This window comes from Lineus longissimus, chromosome 12, assembly GCF_910592395.1.
Source record: "Lineus longissimus chromosome 12, tnLinLong1.2, whole genome shotgun sequence".
Classification (NCBI taxonomy): Eukaryota; Metazoa; Nemertea; class Pilidiophora; order Heteronemertea; family Lineidae; genus Lineus; species Lineus longissimus.
In genome coordinates this window covers 17,254,750-17,272,204 of record NC_088319.1, presented here as the reverse complement: position 1 = coordinate 17,272,204, position 17,455 = coordinate 17,254,750, and the positions used below count along the sequence as shown (strand labels likewise).

The 17,455-nt window shown below is 44.3% G+C and overlaps 2 protein-coding genes across 2 annotated transcripts; one reads left to right on the top strand and one right to left on the bottom strand.

The window, feature by feature from the left end:
- Nucleotides 1-465: 465 nt before the first annotated feature.
- LOC135496702 (condensin complex subunit 1-like) lies at nucleotides 466-11,773 on the top strand. The gene is made up of 27 exons (XM_064786171.1): nucleotides 466-526; nucleotides 1,756-1,896; nucleotides 2,273-2,348; nucleotides 2,460-2,518; nucleotides 2,741-2,907; nucleotides 3,137-3,279; nucleotides 3,385-3,506; nucleotides 3,638-3,761; nucleotides 3,940-4,087; nucleotides 4,535-4,657; nucleotides 4,813-5,022; nucleotides 5,213-5,433; nucleotides 5,534-5,724; nucleotides 6,057-6,166; nucleotides 6,415-6,668; nucleotides 6,870-7,091; nucleotides 7,220-7,352; nucleotides 7,512-7,596; nucleotides 7,778-8,008; nucleotides 8,189-8,466; nucleotides 8,612-8,844; nucleotides 9,105-9,438; nucleotides 9,681-9,856; nucleotides 10,145-10,328; nucleotides 10,532-10,664; nucleotides 10,786-10,971; nucleotides 11,311-11,773. Exons 2-27 carry the CDS (start codon nucleotides 1,779-1,781, stop codon nucleotides 11,481-11,483), a joined length of 4,434 nt encoding a protein of 1,477 aa, XP_064642241.1. The 5' UTR covers nucleotides 466-526; nucleotides 1,756-1,778; the 3' UTR covers nucleotides 11,484-11,773.
- Nucleotides 11,774-12,124: 351 nt separating this feature from the next.
- LOC135497321 (uncharacterized) lies at nucleotides 12,125-17,255 on the bottom strand. Its single transcript, XM_064787128.1, has 6 exons — nucleotides 17,145-17,255; nucleotides 16,698-16,898; nucleotides 16,254-16,439; nucleotides 15,901-16,125; nucleotides 15,498-15,593; nucleotides 12,125-15,357 (listed from the first exon to the last, which is right to left on the bottom strand). The coding sequence occupies exons 2-6, from the start codon at nucleotides 16,891-16,893 to the stop codon at nucleotides 13,019-13,021; spliced, it is 3,042 nt and encodes a 1,013-aa protein (XP_064643198.1). The 5' UTR covers nucleotides 16,894-16,898; nucleotides 17,145-17,255; the 3' UTR covers nucleotides 12,125-13,018.
- Between the last annotated feature and the right edge of the window lie 200 nt (nucleotides 17,256-17,455).

Below are 17,455 nucleotides of genomic sequence, written 5' to 3'. Positions count from 1 at the left end.
TCCACTTAGGTAGGGTTGTTTATATTGGTTGGTGGTCGGTAAGTTCGGGATAGAGGAACAAAAAGGCGATAAATATAAGTACCTTTTGGAGATAGATTTCCAGGCAGGGAGTTGCAGCATCCCCGCAGTATCCTCACTGCCAGGGTCATCCCGCATGCTCCTCCCATTGTATGGAATTTGTGAAGATCTTGTCATTCTACTTGAAGAACTTCCTCTCCATTCCCGCGTGGGGGTGGGGGGAAGGGGTCGAGGCTAATCCCAGAAGGTGGTGGAGGTGGAGGTGTGAGTGGAGGGGGAGGATTAACACACACTCAAAACCTCCGTTTGGCGGTGTTGGCTCCTGAAACGCCAGACGACAAGATTTATCAATGAGGAACTGTATAGATCTTCATCACAAATCACCCTGGCTGTTCTGATTGAAAAATGCCGCTAGGCAGCACCCCTGCTGTGGGCAACATGATATGGTATTTATCCACGTTCCATCAGAACTCCTCCATTCACTCATTACAGAGACTGGTACTTGACGGTAATTCACTCGTCATGAACTCGATTTGGGGGCGTAAGCTTCCGGTGTCCGGTCCGGTGTATTTTTCTGTAGGATTGGTAACCTCGATCCTAGTGAATAATCTGAAATACCAGAGCGCTCGGCACGAAAGTGCATCCACTGTATGCACTGAAAATGTATGCGGATAGGGTCGAGGTTACCTGGACTACGCCTGGACTAAGGTCCACACTTTGCGGTCAGACTCTCACAATTTGTGGTCCTTGCTTCTTCGTTTTGACGCTTGGCTCGGCTCATTGTACAAGCAATTGGCACTGGCATTGATGCTACCCTTACATACCAGGGACAGTCGCATGATCCTCCCCTCGCCCGTATAATACCGAGGGAGCTAATCTACTGGTTACTGGTTACTCTAATAATCTACCGAGCATGAAAGGCCTCATTAGGATGGATTGATCAATGCGGCTTGCCAGACAAATGAATGTAGTCTATCAGGACGGTGTTCCAACTATTATGATAATCATCATCACTGAGCATTATACAGGTGTGTCACATATATAGGTGCCATATGATAGGTCTAGATCATGTACACACTCCATTTCTGTAGTATCTGTGATGAGCTACTAACCTCCATCTCGTAACAAAAAAGGGTGGCTCAGAAGTAACCTAGTTCATCTACCTGCCCGCATAGCGGGTAATTTGCCTGTATAATAAACTAATGCACAATCGGCATCCCATATTTAACTTCATTGCTGATGCGCATGCGTAAGCTGCTGAGCGCGGCTTTTCAAACACTTTTAACATCTCTGCTCTCGTCAGTTAATCTCTTTTACAACTGTCTGACGGGCATTTGTCCTCCAAAATATAGATATATTTATATAGTAAATATGTAAGACTTATTTGGAATGAAATATTTGGGGGCTTATAGCTGCTTGATCATCAAATGAAGTGATGAAGTCAGCAAAAAAATGTAGCCTGTAGTAATGGTTATATGTAGTGTAGCCATGCATTAGCCTACATGTGTTGCCGTTGGCCTAAGTAGGCCTAGGCCTATACGTAGACGAAGTCGCAGGCTCAAGGCTGTAGGCTACTCCCAACAGTAACAGTGCAGTGATTGTCATTAAATGCCGACACTGCATAGGCCTACTAGTCCTGGTACTTTGTAGCTAGGCGTACAACACAGTGATCAAAACACATTTAATCATCAAACACTGTTCAATCTTCCTCACTGTTTTTATTTCTCCCTATTGCAGTAGTTCTTCACTAAAGCAGCAAGATGAGTTATGAATTCATTGTGCCGATGACCAAAGATGATTTACTGAACCGGACGACGTTCAGTCAGTATGTAGTGGATGAAATCTACACCTTGAGACAGCTCCCAATGAAAATACAAGGTACTTTGTCAACCTTTAAGTAGGATCCCTTTAGATTGAAACCATACCTTATTGCTATTGGAAGTGAAATGTTCTGAACTAAAGATAAGATTAGCCATGTCATGTGTCTTGTGATTTGATGAATTTGTGCAGGCAGGAATTGTAGCAGGGTTAAATATTTCTACTGCCAGCCACCTCTGACTTTCACCCACTATCATGGACACTTCATTCAGGGATGGTACCTCTCCCATTCTGTGTAGAATGCTGTTGCTTCCCTGACGACATTATCCGGCCAGGACAAGTCTTGTGCTGTGCAGAGGTCAAAATGGTGGCCCTTACCAGTGGTCACATCCTGTTGTAAGATTATATAGAGCTAATTGGCCAACATTTTTTTCAGATTACAAGAATTTCTATCGATCCAAGGGACCTCATGCGATTCTGGAAAGATTTGATACTCTTTTCAGTATTTTGATGTAAGTTCTATTTTCATGTTTGGTCTCAGATCAAAAATTATTCGCCTGTCATACCTGTCACCTACTCCCGGTAAATGTGCTAGTGTGTAAACTGGTCTCACCCACTTTCAGGAATTTTCATGACGCTGATGCTACCCTGAGAGAAGAGGCCTATGACATGATACTGAAAGGTAAGTCATCAGCTGAGCACATGACTCTGAGCCTGACTCGGTAACTGTTACACTATCACATCACAGTGTGCCTCAAAACTAGCAGACATTTTTGGCAAAAAGTGCCTACATGTAGCCCTTTTGCAATGAATGTTGAGATTTGATTCTTTCCTCGTTGGTGGTCCTCCAAGAGGTAGTAAAAGTGCTCTTGTGATTGTATCTTCCATTACCTGTTGATTTCAGGCATCATGAAGCACACCAATGAATTGCCTCACTTCATCGACGACATCCTCGAGAAGCAGGATCGTGTGGACAATCTCAACATCGTCAAGATGCACTGTTATCTTCTCTGTCAGTTTATTGAGATGTTTGAGGCTGAGAATAGTAAACCTGGCATCACCACAGGAAAGGTATTGAAATGGGGTGCTTCCAGGGTTCAGGTTCTCACCCAAGCTAAAGCTGTCAATTTGATGACAACATGTATTGTAGTTTTCTGCCAAGTTGTTCTTTAAAGCCTGTTGCAACCCCTCCTTGCAGCATTGACTTGGCATCAAAGGTACTGCATGTCCAAGTCCTGAACACACTATCGCTGAAGAGATTGAAAAGATTCTTCATTCATTATCATTATCAATATTTCAGGGTCGCGGTAAAGCACAGAAGAGACCTGACAACCTGCGATGGGATCATGATTGTGAGCGAGGTGTCCATGCTCTGCTCAAGATAGTCCAGCAGAACATCTACCGGCTCTGGGATCCACCAGTCATTGAAGAGGAGTTTGTTAAGTAGGTCTCTCACCATCAAAATTCTCTACTTTGCTTGCTACGGCTGACAGAAACCAAACAATTTTGCAGCTTCATCTTCTGATTATCTGGTTTTCTCAATTTCAGTATGCTGACCACCTGCTGTTACAAGTTACTGGAGAACCCTGCCATCAACCGTAACAAGGCTGTCAGAGACATTATCTTCAACATCATTGGTATCATGGTCAAGAAATATAACCATGCTTTGAGTAAGTAAACTTTGCACCTTCAGTGCTCATGCCTTGACATACCATTGTATGGCAACTCTTATACTACATGATTTAGCTGCCATGCTTCTCTTATCAATGGTCCTTAGAGTAACTCCTCTCTTTGTTAACAGGTGCTACCTTAAAAATCATCCAGCTCCTGCAGCATTTTGAGCACATGGTCGGCCCGCTATCACAGGCTGTGGAGTTGTTTGTGAATGAGTATGGAGCACACACTATTGTGGGTGAAATAATGAGGTAAGTGGACATGAGGTTCTAGTAGTATTGACAATAAAAAGGTAACTGGTTTGTGTAGCAAAGACATGAATTCACTAATCAGGTTCAGGTTCTCCTTGCCACTGGTCTAAAGAACCAATTCATTGCCTTGATCCACTCAGACCTCTCCCTGCATTCATGCACCAACTTGCCTTTTCAGAGAAATTGGTCGCATGGACACTCGTGATTTGGCGCGGGATTCCTCCGGTACTCATGCATTTGCTCAGTTCATGGTTGAATTGGCGGAGAAGGTCCCTGCTGTTATGTTACCGAATATGAGTGTGATTATCCCACAGCTGGACGAAGAGGTGAGAATGATTATTTAACATGCAGTGAGTTAACTGTCGCTCATCAAGTCACTTCATGTTAAAGATGCCTCTACCAGTTGAATTTGAAACGGGATGGAATAATTTGGCCACAGACGATGTCAACATGGCCATCTGCTGTAATTTTCACACTTGGGTTCAAATCTTGATCATTAGAATCAAAAGATGCCTCTACCAGTTGAATTTGAAACGGGATGGACAGATGTGGCCACAGACGATGTCAACATGGCCATCTGCTGTAATTTTCACACTTGGGTTCAAATCTTGATCATCAGAATCAACATGAACATTCGGTTATATTATGATGCCTTGACTTGAGTTTTGTAAAAGTGTATCAAGCCTGGTGATGTTCACCAGCGGTGCACAGGACTATTAATGGTGCTCACAACTGACCCATGATATTTGATGACGACTGTTTTGATGTTTCAGCCGTACACAATGAGGAATGGGGTCCTCGGTGTGATGGGAGAGATCCTCATCCAGACGCTCAGCAAAGATAACCTGGATAACAAGCAGAAGGCAACCAGGGATACTTTCCTTGATAAACTTGAGGTAAGGAGGCTGTTGATCCAATTGAGAATAAGCCCTGCAGCCATAGCTCACCTGAATTCGCTCGAGAGCTACTTTTTTGGGCTTGGGGCAAAGGTTTGTAGAATGTTGGCCAGAATGTCTCTTACATTATTAAAATGTAAGATTTTCTTCTTCAGGAGCATATTCATGATGTGAATGCATTTGTCCGTAGCAAGACCCTTCAAATCTGGTTGAACATCGTCAAAGAGAAGGCCCTCCCCCTGACGAGGCAGGCAGATGTCGTGGATCTTGTGATTGGCCGCCTCCAGGACAAGTCGAGCCAAGTCAGGAAGTATGCCATGCAGCTGGTAGTGGCCCTGATGAAAAGCAACCCATTTGCTGCAAAGGTAGGCCTCGTTCCTTTTTCATGTCGCCTGTGTATAGAAAAGTGGTCGTGGTCTGGGTACCGGGGTGGTCGTGTTACGGGGGGCCTTGTAATGGTAATTAGAGAGGAAACCATTCTTGGTCGTCATAGCGGGTGGGTCGCCGACCAGGGTTCCACTATACATGTATGTCTTGCTATTTTCTTTTGTAAAGCTCTCCATTGAGGAACTCACCGCCAGCTATGAAAAGGAGCGAGAAAAGCTGAAGGAGATGATGCCTGACGCTCCCCCTGAACCAGTGGTTGATCCTACCACTGCTGCTCTGGAAGTATGGACCGGTCTCCAGGAAGGGGTTGAGGTTGCAGTGATTGAAGTCGTGGAGGAGGGTCGCACCCCTAATAATGATCTTATTGATGATGAGGACACAGCACTTGGGTAGGTTGTTTGACTTGTTCAATATGAAGCCAATTGAAATACTCTTTAAGTAAGATGATGTGCATGGTGTAATTTTGAACGTTCAACCTTCATCCTCTAGGGTCATGAAGAAGATCACTGCGCACCTGAAGAATCATGAGATACGAGAGGCTGTGGTGCTGCTCCAGGTGGCCAAGGAGGCATTCACTGAGGAGCCGATGCTGATGGATGCGCCTGCTGATGAGGAGGACGGGGAGGAGGGGGAGAGGGTCGAGAGGAATCTTGTGGATACGATGAAGGCAGTCTTCATGGGTGAGATATGCTCTGCAAATGACATCAGCACAAAAAGACTCCATTCTGGACGTCAAATTTATATTGTTAACCCAATGGTTGCATTTTGTCATCCTATCAACAATGGCTGTCATGAAGTGAGGTGACCTTAACCATGACTGATGAGCCTATCTATCCTTGGAGTACATTGTCAGCAGGGTCTGAGACTCGCATTCAAGTCAAAACTGGACACACCACTAATGTCACAGCATGACCTCTATTGATGATAGTAACTTTTACTTGCATATGATGCTTGTACTTATCTATGTTCGATGGTTTAGACAAAGTCATCTTACTCTATGATTCCATTATAGCTTGTTCTATTGATCGAGTTCCCTCAATCAGTTCACCTGGTGGTGGTGAATCACAGAACCCGATGTTGAATGAGATCCACAAACAGCAAGTTCTAGTTCAGTATCTGAAGGTAAGGGCCCAGGTCTGTCAGCACTTTACAGGTTTTCTTACCAATGTGGAGGCCAGTCACATTGATAAAACATGACAACGATGAAGAGAGTCAGTTACAAGAGAGACCAGTGACTTATTGGTTAGTGCCCTGGGTTCAATCACCGCTGTTTCATCTCTGTGTCCTTGTGTCCTTGTGTACTTAACCCCTTGTGGTGCCTCATCCGATCACGTGTATGTTGAATTGCTGATTACTCTTTGCCATTGCAGGATTGTGTCACGTTCATCAGCCAGATTCAGAAAGCCGTGCAGACCATCTGCCAGCTGCTCGGCTCAAAGATCACCACAGACATCTTGGAGGCCATCCAGTTCTTCGTGACGAGTTTTGAATTTGGAGTGATGAACGCGATGATTGGTGTGAGGAGGATGCTGGCACTTGTCTGGTCCAAGGAGGGTGGTATCAAGGATGCTGTAGTCAATGCTTATAGGAGGCTTTATCTGTGTCCTTCTGAGGGAAACCAAAGGTAAAGGGTGCAGTTCGAAACTCATTTTTGGTTTGACGGTAAAATAGGTATCTCCTCTTCCTGGCCATTTGATGTTCAATGCAGATAGTTCACTTTATGTCACAGTTGGCTGTCCTCAACCAGACAAGGTATTTTACTGATCTCATAGTCTCTGCTTCGCAAGTCGATTCAGGCAGATTTTCATCTTTGATTGTATTTCAGGACGAAGGCTATAGCTGTAGTGAAGAATCTGACAGCTCTGACCCAGGGTGCCTCGAAAGGTGAGCTGACGTCTCTTGAGGAACTCATCCAGGAGTTTGTACGCAGCGGCGACATCAACCAGAGCGTGATTAAGGTGTTGTGGGAGAAGTTTGCCATGAAGATCCCTGCGACCACAAGTGACGAGAGTCGCGCGGCGCTGGTACTCCTCGGAATGGCAGCTGGGTAAGTCGCAAATCGCTGAAATAAAAAGGCGTGTAGCTTAACACCTAGGGTATATTCCGTTGGGTATATATGGGCCTCATCTTGTTCTTACCCTTCATATTGGCTCAGTTTCTATTGCTGTTTTTCAGCGCTGAGGAAGGCATTGCTGAGAGCAACATCAAGGTGTTGGTGCAGGAAGGATTGGGTGACCGTGGCGAGCAGAGCCTCATCCTTGCTAAAGATGCCTGTGCTGTCTTACTCAAATTGGGGGGTGCTGGGAAGGTAAGGTTGGATTCATCCACGGCCAATGTTGAGAAGGAAATTCTATCAGATAAGATTCCAAATGAAACCCTGATTTTACCCTGTTTGGTATGTCTTCTTGTTCAACTGAACTGTTCATATAGATTGCTTCCTTACTCATATGAGTGGTGTCTATTTCAGCCAAAGGCAGGTTCTATCGTTGAGCCATACAAACTGCCCCAAGACCACGACATGTTCATTCATCTTCAGCATCTCATTGTTAGAGGTAAGTCAGTCTCCCAAAATGAAACGTTGCCCTGATAGGTAACCTCTGGAGTTGGTTCAACCTTGTTCACTGAGCGCTTTTGTTAGGCAACAGAAATAGACCTGGCAAGTTTAAACTTCACGTTAAAACCTCTGTGGGTATCATTCCTGAAAAAATGCCACTCGTGAACTATTTCTTGCAGGTTTCAAGAATGGTGAAGACCCTTACTGGATTCCATTCACTGAACAAGCCATCAACGTCATCTACAAGTTAGCAGAACATCCCGATGTTATCGCAACCAACATCCTCAAATCACTGGTGGCGGCCATTGCTGAGCAGACGGCAGTTCCGACAGAAACCATGGAAACGGTACAACTAAGTGCTGAGGGTGAAACGGAGGGACAAGGGGAGGAGAAAGAAACTCAAGATTCTGGTACGTTACCATGGTTACATGCGATTGGAGCTGCCAACTTGGATGTGACGAACACATTGGGCACCTTTTAAGATCACTTTTCAAATGTGATCACATTGGATCATCTTTTATGCTTGCATTATGTTGACTGATGGTGTTATTGTAACCAGTTCCTGAAGATTCAGACCCCTTTCCTTACAGAACAAACAGACAGTCAAACCGTAGACAAACCCGAGGACTCCGAGCCCACTTCCAGCCAGTCTTCCCAGGGCTCCCAGGCACTGACCCAACCAGAGCTCAGCTGTCCCGCCAAGTCCTTGACCATGTTGGTCTCCCTTGCTGGCCATTGTGCCCTGCGGCAGCTTATTCACCTTGACGTGGCTGTCTTTGGGGAGTTAAAGCGACGACATCAGGTACAGGAGGAGCAGGCAGTGACGAAGAAGAAGAGGAGTTTATCTGCTGCCACGCCAAGAACTAAGGTAAACATCGTGGATGTGATGTTTGGGATTTGGGAGAATTTTAGAAAATGGGTTGATGGGATAGCAGCCACTCAAGGAGATAAATGGAGGCTATCTGACGGCAATACTTGCGTCAGTTGTTAAAAAACTTCTTGTTTGATTGCAGGAGAGTGTAGCCGAGACGATTGAAGAAGAAATGGGCCTTGCTGGAGCTGCGGCAGAGGATGCTGAGGCAGAGTACATCAGGAAGATATGTGAGACTGATATCGTCAACGGTGAAAACTTCCTTGCGATCTTGCGGCCAGTTATTGTGACGATTTGCAACAATCCAAAGAAGTATTATGACCCTGACCTTCAGACGGCTGCGACGTTGGCTCTGGCAAAGTTCATGCTGGTCAGGTGGGTGCGATTGTTTATCTGGCTAACTCTCTTTTTAAACTGCCACTTGTAACTTCGGGGTTCATTTTTGAGTAACAGGATTAATGTGACAATAGTAGGCTGCAACTCTGTCCCTCTGTACATTCACAGTTCACAATAAGGTAATATCAAATTTTGAATGCGAGGTCAGAGGCTGCCCTCCCCAGAAAGGAGGCTTCAAATAGCCTCTTGGTAATTGACCTCATGGTTAAAACCTTATCGGTCTCTGTCTTCCCTACCAGCTCTGAATTCTGTGAAGATCATCTCCAGCTGTTATTCACCATCCTGGAAAAGTCTCCCAACCCTGTCATCCGTGGTAACACCATCATCTCACTTGGTGACTTGACCTTCCGCTTTCCCAACCTGATCGAGCCATGGACCCAAAACCTCTACGCCAGACTACGAGACGACTCGCCACAAGTGCGCCGAAACACGCTGATGGTGCTGACCCACCTTATCCTGAATGACATGGTCAAGGTCAAAGGTCAGATCAGCGAGATGGCTACATGCATCATGGATAACGATCCTCGGATATCTAGTCTGGCTAAGTTATTCTTCCTGGAACTTGCAAAGAAGGTCATTATCAGTCTTTCTAAACTTGTCAATTGTTGGTTGGAGATTATCCTAGCTTCGTTCCATGTGTGGTCAGAATAGAAAAGAACAAGTCCTTGCTACTGTGTTGTTATTGTGAGTTAGAAGGCTGCTGGTAATCATTCCTCACAGCCTGTGGGGCCAAGTCTGGCCAAACACTTCAGGCTACCTTGATGAGGGTTACAAGAGATAACCTAAGACTTGTATTGCTTTCTCTTCTACTTCAGGGTAATGCTGTTTACAACATCATGCCCGACATGGTCAGTCGGCTCTCTGACTTGGACGTTGGTGTGACTGAAGAAAGCTTCCGCACGATTATGAAGTATCTATTTGGTTATATCTCGAAGGACAGGCAGTGTGAAAGCTTGGTGGAGAAACTTTGCCACAGATTCAGGGCAACAAGGTATGGCACTTTTCTTTCATCTGCCTTGTTTTGACTCTCTCGGACAGTCAGCCTGTTTTCGTTATGGAGGTCGGTCGACTGTCCTAGTAAGGTCTACCATAGGTGCCTTGAGCCTGCCTTTGTGGTCAGGGTGGTGTCCTTTGGCAAGTATTTCTCTCTATTCTTCATTAGAAGCAGGTCTAAAGCTGGTGTCTGGTCTGCAGCGAGCCTGGTGAGCCAATGATGTGACAGGTGTTTCGTTAGGTGACAGTTTTCTCTCCAATAACTCCATCTGTTTCCTCTCTACAGATCCGAGCGCCAGTGGCGTGACATAGCCTTCTGTTTGTCGTTGTTGACGTACTCTGAGCGCAGCATACGGAAACTCACAGAGAACTTTGCATGCTACGGAGACAAGTTGGCCGACAACGATGTTTTCAATTCATTCTGTGTTGTACTGACAGCGTCAAAGAAGTTTGCCAAAGCAGATATCAAGGTACGTGAACCTGTCATGTTATTTGTTGTATCAGAAAGTCTCTAACTGTACCTAATTGCCCAGGAGTTATGACTCCCCATTATCACCATTGTTAAAGTTAGGTCACAAATGGTCAAAGTTAGGTCACAAATTGACCAAGTTAGATCGTGAATTGTTGGAGTTGTATCCCAAATTTTAACAAATAGTTTACCTACTACATTCAGGCATTGGTCGAAGAACTCGAGGTGCGAATTGAGGAGTGTCATTGTAAAGGTCTTAACGATGAAGAAGTTGCTGACAAGGCCAAGAAGGCATCACAGGCTGCTAAGGCGTTTAGACAGGCACGCTCACCAAGAGGTAAATATAGGACTAGTGAAAACAAGTACTCACAGTAACCTTGCTACAGTTATTGTCTCATCCCAAGTATTAGAGTTGTCTTTTTGTGCAAACGCTATTCTGACTGCTGTTACCTTTCCAGGTCGAGGACGATCACCACCAACTGCGAGAAAAACACGACAAGGACTAAAGAAGGAGATTCTGAGTGACGATGACATCCAACCAACGCAGCAGCACCAAGGTGGCAGAAAACAGCGCCCAAAGCTGAGATTCAGCTCTAGTGAGGATAGTGATTTAGAACTGTTTGATGTTGATGACAGTCAGAAAGGTAAAAAGTAAGCTTGGCTTTGTCTCTGCCCTGATACATGTCTTGCATGATTGCACGTCACATTATTTGTATCACTCCGCTTCTCATATCAACCACATCCCCTCTCACATCCTGCTGTAAAATGATTTGCTTGCAAACCACTGTCACCAGAGTATGCAGTTTGGTACTGCACACATTGTGAGCTGAAATCAGAAAAGGCCTTCATCATTATCTGTACATGGGAAGGCAGAAGTGACACATGGTTCTCTTACCTATCAGTTGAACCACTTGGTAACAATATCCAGCTCTTCACCCAAACAGGGCTTAAGTACTTTTCTGATGTGAACTGCTCCTTTTCAGATTCCGAATGTCAGAAAAGCGCTAGCGACAGTGAGAATCATGACCCTGGAGCTTGCAAAGTGGAAAGTCTGGAAGCAAAGGTTGTCAAGAGTGCCAAGAAACAAAAACCTACGGTGAAGAGCGGGAGTACCAGGAGGACGCCGGCCCGCCGGGTCAGGAGTGTTCGTACGTAGAGGGGGAGGAAGGTTAGATAGACAGTGAGGTGCTGGAAGACCCGAGTGACAATGTTCAATGAACTTTTGATGTTTATTGCCAATGGTACTCTTCCTGTGCTGCATTTGGCTCTTTTCCAGAGTCTAGTTGGGCAACATACTAGCCCACAGAGTTCAGCTGATTTGGATTTTAATGAATTGTGGTCCACAGCAAAATGTGTTTATCCCCAGATCTTTAGCCTGGCACAAACACTCAGTAATGGAATGTGTCTCTTCTGGACTCCTGCTGTCACTTGAATTATATTACTCATAACTATGCAATATTTTAATATCTATATTTGAATTCTAATAAAATCATGTTAATGGTTTGTACTTCAAGACTTCTTGTTCCTCATTCACATGGGCTTGTACCCACAGGAGCGTTTGATCAACACTCTGTCCTCGGGCGCCAGCTGGTTTCAGTTGGTCGCAATCCTCCAGGATAAGTTCAGATGCTGATTCCCGAGAAATGTTGGTCCTCTTTTGGATAGAGATACTCTGGCTTAAACTACGGGCGTCATGAACCTCCAGTGACCATTGTGAGAGAATGGACAACACAAAGACAAGGTTACTATTACCATAACATTATTTTATTTGACTGTAAATGTCTTCAAACACTTGGATGGAAGATATGCGGGATAATCTCTGTAAGGAAATTGATTTTCACGGATAAACAGACTAGTTGCATACCGATAAGGATGAACAGGGCTGCCACTTACAGACTGTCTCAAGAACAATGTCGCTGCTGGCAAGTATGGATTTCTATACTGCTGCTAGTTCTGTGCTCTTTGACCTCTCAAGAATATTGGGACATATTTCTGCAACATACCAATGACAGTCTTACATTTAGGCAACCATGATTTTCCTGACCAGAATAATGTTATTTGACTAATGGACGGACAAGACTCAGTACCATGATATAATATATACAATAACATGTAAACATGACTTAATTTGCATAAAAATCTAAATACAAAATGGCTCATAAGACCAGCTTACGTGCCAAGGTACCCAGCCTGCAGATTATATATTACATAACACGAACCATTTACTATAAAACAGAATAGATTTGTAGAATCAATAGAATAAAAGGCAACCCTGTTCCGCTTTTGGCACGAATGAACGTTAATTGAAGAGCTCTGAGGGTACAATGTAATAGGCCAACAAGGTAGGCACCAAGAAGCATGACACGGCCACATTGGGACTGGTAGGCATGGACAGAGAAATTTACCACGACCCACAACTCCAAAACAGGAAAATATCAAAAATCTCATGTTTTACAATCTACAGTACTGAAATCTATGATTTAAACCTTTGAAAAATAAGCTATATTGTTAAAATATCAGATTAACAGATTAAAATATCACAGTGAATAAACATGTAGAGGTAGACCAACAGGTAAACATACCTTAATATGCTGATAACACGGACACAAGACCAGAATGCACCAGATTCTAAATACAAATGCACATACCCTTATTAATCTATATAAATGACCTACTGCTCGTGTCACCTCTTCAAACATCTGACTCCAAATCATTAGGATTGATGGGGACAGCCTTGGCAGTGCCCGGTTTAGAGTGCGATCGATCTAAAACAAGCAATTCATGTTCCCGCTGTTTTACAATTCTCTGTTTTTTCATCAACAACTTTTGCCTCAGACGTTCTTTTGTTACATCTACTATCGGGCTAAGTGGTCTTTGATTGGTCGGACTCATCGACCTATCACTGGGCAGAGATGATACCGATCCAGATGGACTTTCCGACCTACGTTTTGACAAATGTTTCAATTTCACTGCAGTTGTTTCATTCCAGTTGGCAGGACTTATCGGCCTGTTACTGGCCACACTGTCTTCCTGTGCTGGGCTTAGATTCTTTGGAATATGTGACCTAGCAGGCAATTCATCAACCCTCCGACTGGTTGAAGCTGCCAATGTGGTTTTAGCAGGACTAACTGGTACCAGCTTACTAGGACTTTTCACTCGTACATCATGTTTACCTTGGCCTTTAACAGGGGAGTTTGGTTCTGTAATGGTAAGGTTTTCCTCACTGAATTCATACATTGGTTTCTCTGGCTTCTGTGGCTGGTTGGCTCCACTTGTTCTCCCGGTCTTGGTGGGTGATCGGTGCAGCTGGGTGATAGGGACACCAGGCCTACCTACTCTACTACTCCCTGGCTCTGACTCTGCATGTGGTACGACATCAGAGTGCTCCCGTTTGCTGAATGACGTCTCTGCTATCCCACTTTGTCTCCCAACATCCTTCTTACTACCACTCACCACATTTTGATTTTGAGGCACATGTCTACCAACTGCCTCCTGATGTTTGAAAGTCTGTTCGGCCAGCATCACAAATGATGTCTCAGAAATGTTACTTGATTCATTTCTTGCGCCCTCTGGCTGAACCCGAAGAACTCGCCCAGGTTGAGGACCACTCTTTGCTTCCGGCCCAACCTGTCGCAGTTCAAAGGGACGAGTTTTGTAGTTATGACTGCTATCAGTAGATGGCGGTGGGGACCTAGCAGCTCTAGCACCCATGACAGGAACGGATCGCTTCGAGGCTGATCTCACCACTTCCCTGGCTCCAGTGACATCATCTGCAGCGATGGCATGAGATGGTTTACCAGGCAATGACCGCTTCTCAGTGGCACAAACTGTGTCATTCTCCAAACAAAACTCAGCCTGCCCTGGTAGGCTTGCAATTTCATCAGACTTTTGCAAATTAATGGGTCGAAAACTCTGCAACATTTGTGGAAGATTCATCGAGATTGCCATTGGAGGATGATACTCTTCCTCTTTAGCATCTATGGGGATTTCACCAGTGATTTCCAGGGGTTCCATGTAATTATCCCAAGTCGGCGTATCAGCACGGGAACTTGACGTAAGATAACTCACTGGGGAGTCAGGACGGGATGAACTGGGGGAGATCCAGGAATTCTTGGAAACCCGCAGTGGCTTCAAATTCAATTCCTCAACAGTATCGAACTTGGTCATGTGACCATCTTCAGCAGATGAGAAGGCATCTGCGACCCTTGACCCCTGACCACCCTCAATATCTAACTGACCCTTTGAAACGGGATTGGGTTCGCCTTTCTTTGGAGATTGCTCTCTCAATTTCATCAGTGGGCTAACAGAGAGATTTATGTCTCGTGGCGCGTGTTTAAACCCACTGTCAAATGGCTCTTCCTCTACAGACACACTACACACACTGCCTAAATGAGCCTCTTCAACGGACACAGACTGTAAACTATCTGTGTCACTCGGGTCCTCTGTAGGAAGACTAAGAACTACCGCTTCAGACGGAGAGCCAACTGTCACATTCTGCAAGTCTGAGTCACTGGCCGCTCTTGGTTCAGTTGGAATGAACAAGGGGGAAACGCGAACATTAGGATTACTACCACCAAATAACCGATAATTACTCATGACTTTCAAAACATCCATTGGATATGGCCGCACTTTTTCCTGAATGTTTGTCTGTAGACAAGGTTTCAGTGCCACTTTCTCCCTGATCAGTTTTTTCACTGCATCTTTCAACGGCAGCAGTAACTTGGCGATCATGAAACTTTTCCTGGTGTATTTCTGCACAACACACACCACGATCTCCACGGTTCTCTCTGCTACCATTTCTGGAGAAACTTTCTCATAATCTAGTGGTTTGGAAAACCTGAATGTCATTGGTTGGAAGACGGCATGAAGGCTCACTTCTTTGTCATGTGACATGGATTTGTAATGTGCTCTTGTAATCGGATGATCTGGATTATCCAGTTTTATTTCTTCGGTTCGTCGTTTCGTTTGATGTTTCTTGTCAGGCTGTAAGTAGCTCTTGACGTAAATGGCACTGAACATTGATGTCTCCACTGCAAGAAAGACAAAGATAACATTGAGATACAGTCCCAAGATACTTAAACAATCAATGCTTATCTCTAAAGCCAGGAGGCAACATGGAAAATATAGAAAGAGGTGTCGATCGTACTTAAGATACGAGTATCCTACTCACCAGGAGGAAGAAGAATCTCTGAAATCTGCCAGATCCGGATCTTCAAGCTCGACTTCTTAGAGTTGTACTCAAAGGACAATTGGACAAAACCAGCAACTGAAAGGATGAGGAATATGTACTTCGTACTGTAAAATAAACAGCATGAAAATACACAGAGAGAAATATGCCCCTCTGCTTCTCAATTACAATACTTCAGGCATTTAACCAAAGCGGATGATATCATGCGACTTGGTGGATGTTCCTGGTCTGAGAGATCACAACTCCAGCTGAAGTAAAGCTGGTCCGGTTGTGACATCAGAGTCGTTGTCCGTGGTGCCACTGCTTTGAGTCCCAGTCATCAACCAACTGTTCTCAACCAATACTTTAAGATGTTACCGGACGAAAAAAGGGCATAAAATCTTACTTGGTTCCTGATTGTTGTTCTGTCCAAGATCGCGAACCCAGGTTGGTCGAGGGGAACATCTGGTAGGTTCCTTGGGGAGAATCTCCCCATCAACATCATCATCAACACGAGGATCAACCCTAGACGTAGTCTCTTTTTGGGATTGCACACTGGAAGTTTCCTCATTGTGACCTAAAGGTTCATCACTGACATCAGATTCTGAGGAATCAATGATCGTCTTGATTTCTGAAAGGAAAATGGATTTGGTAATACCATACCAATATGTCACTCTAATCAAAGAACACCAATTTCAGAATCTTGTCCCGATTCCATCCAAATTCGAGGGAAGTAGGCAACGCACATTTTCAACTTACTGTACTTTTGTAATATTTGCAGACACTCCTTTGTAGCCACATCAAAACAAGATTCTCCGTTGTTTGACAAGATGTCAAATTGACCACCGTTTTCGAGCAGTTGCTTGAGACATTCGTTATGTCCGTTCTTAGCAGCATAGTGAATGGCAGAGAAGCCTTTCAGCAAATCTTTCTTGTTTGGATTTCCTGAAAAGTATACAGAGTAACTCGGGTTAAACAGCCGATGTAGAAAAGATGTAAAATGGGTAAATAGTTCTGTGTGGGCCACTTTAACAATTCAACAAACCATCTTTACAATAGATCTTCACGGTAAAAGACGCCAGTCAATGGCTCGCTGGCAACGGGTCTATTGTGACATCAACTATGTACTACTACAACTATAAAGTAGTCACTTCCTGTCCTTTTCTGTTGTGTTTTTGACTAAAAATGACACCCAAGATGTACCTCCGTTGTCCAATAACTTCACCAAGATGTCCTGGTCCCCATTACAGGCTGCTTCGTGCAGTGGAGTCCACTCATACATTCCAATCTGATTCGGGTCCAAGCCATGTTTTAGGGCCACAACTACTTCGTCTATGTCACCGTATCGTACAGCATCATGTAAGTCAGTGTCCTGAAGATCACAGGTGTCTTCACCCATGTTGTCTGAAATTGAAAGTCTATCAGACTTAGTGACACACCTACAAGATATTTTGCCACAACACAAAGTATCATTGAACTTTTTTTCTGGGATACCCTGTAGTGTACGTGCATGTACATGTAAGATGTACTTACTGAATAATGCATTGCAAGAAGTTTTGGGAGTGGGGATGTCAAACTTTAGAAAGAGAAATCACCCTTTTCAAAATAGAACCTTTTTGGGAAACTTTGTCAGAATAAACAGTTACATACTGATTTATTTATCTGCGAGGAGATTGTGAAGAATTATGTCAGGATTTGTCATTAATTTCCATTTTTAGCCGAAAAGACTTCCTGGTGCTAAGGACGCCATAAGCTTTGCTGTCAACCTCGTAATTAGAAAACTTTGCGCTGTACATTTGCTGCAGAAACTAACACGAGATAGTCCTCCTGGACGTAAGGTTGGACGTGTTTACTTGATGTTGCAGAATAAAAAGTGTAATTTGTTTGTCAAAGTCTGGACAAATTTTAGTTCTTTAATGTCTGATTCGCAATTATTGTAGAATATGATAGCCAAAAATTTA

Bases quoted from the DNA above. Each gene is read 5' to 3' on its own strand.
- LOC135496702 (XM_064786171.1), top strand. From the start codon at position 1,779: ATGAGTTATGAATTCATTGTGCCGATGACCAAAGATGATTTACTGAAC. The intron at 3,507-3,637 runs GTAAGTAAACTT...CTTTGTTAACAG, and splicing joins GAAATATAACCATGCTTTGA to GTGCTACCTTAAAAATCATC. The intron at 6,167-6,414 runs GTAAGGGCCCAG...TTGCCATTGCAG, and splicing joins TTCTAGTTCAGTATCTGAAG to GATTGTGTCACGTTCATCAG.
- LOC135497321 (XM_064787128.1), bottom strand. From the start codon at position 16,893: ATGGGTGAAGACACCTGTGATCTTCAGGACACTGACTTACATGATGCT. The intron at 15,594-15,900 runs GTAAGATTTTAT...TCATCCTTTCAG, and splicing joins GAACAACAATCAGGAACCAA to TTGCTGGTTTTGTCCAATTG. The intron at 15,358-15,497 runs GTGAGTAGGATA...TCTTTCTTGCAG, and splicing joins AGAGATTCTTCTTCCTCCTG to TGGAGACATCAATGTTCAGT.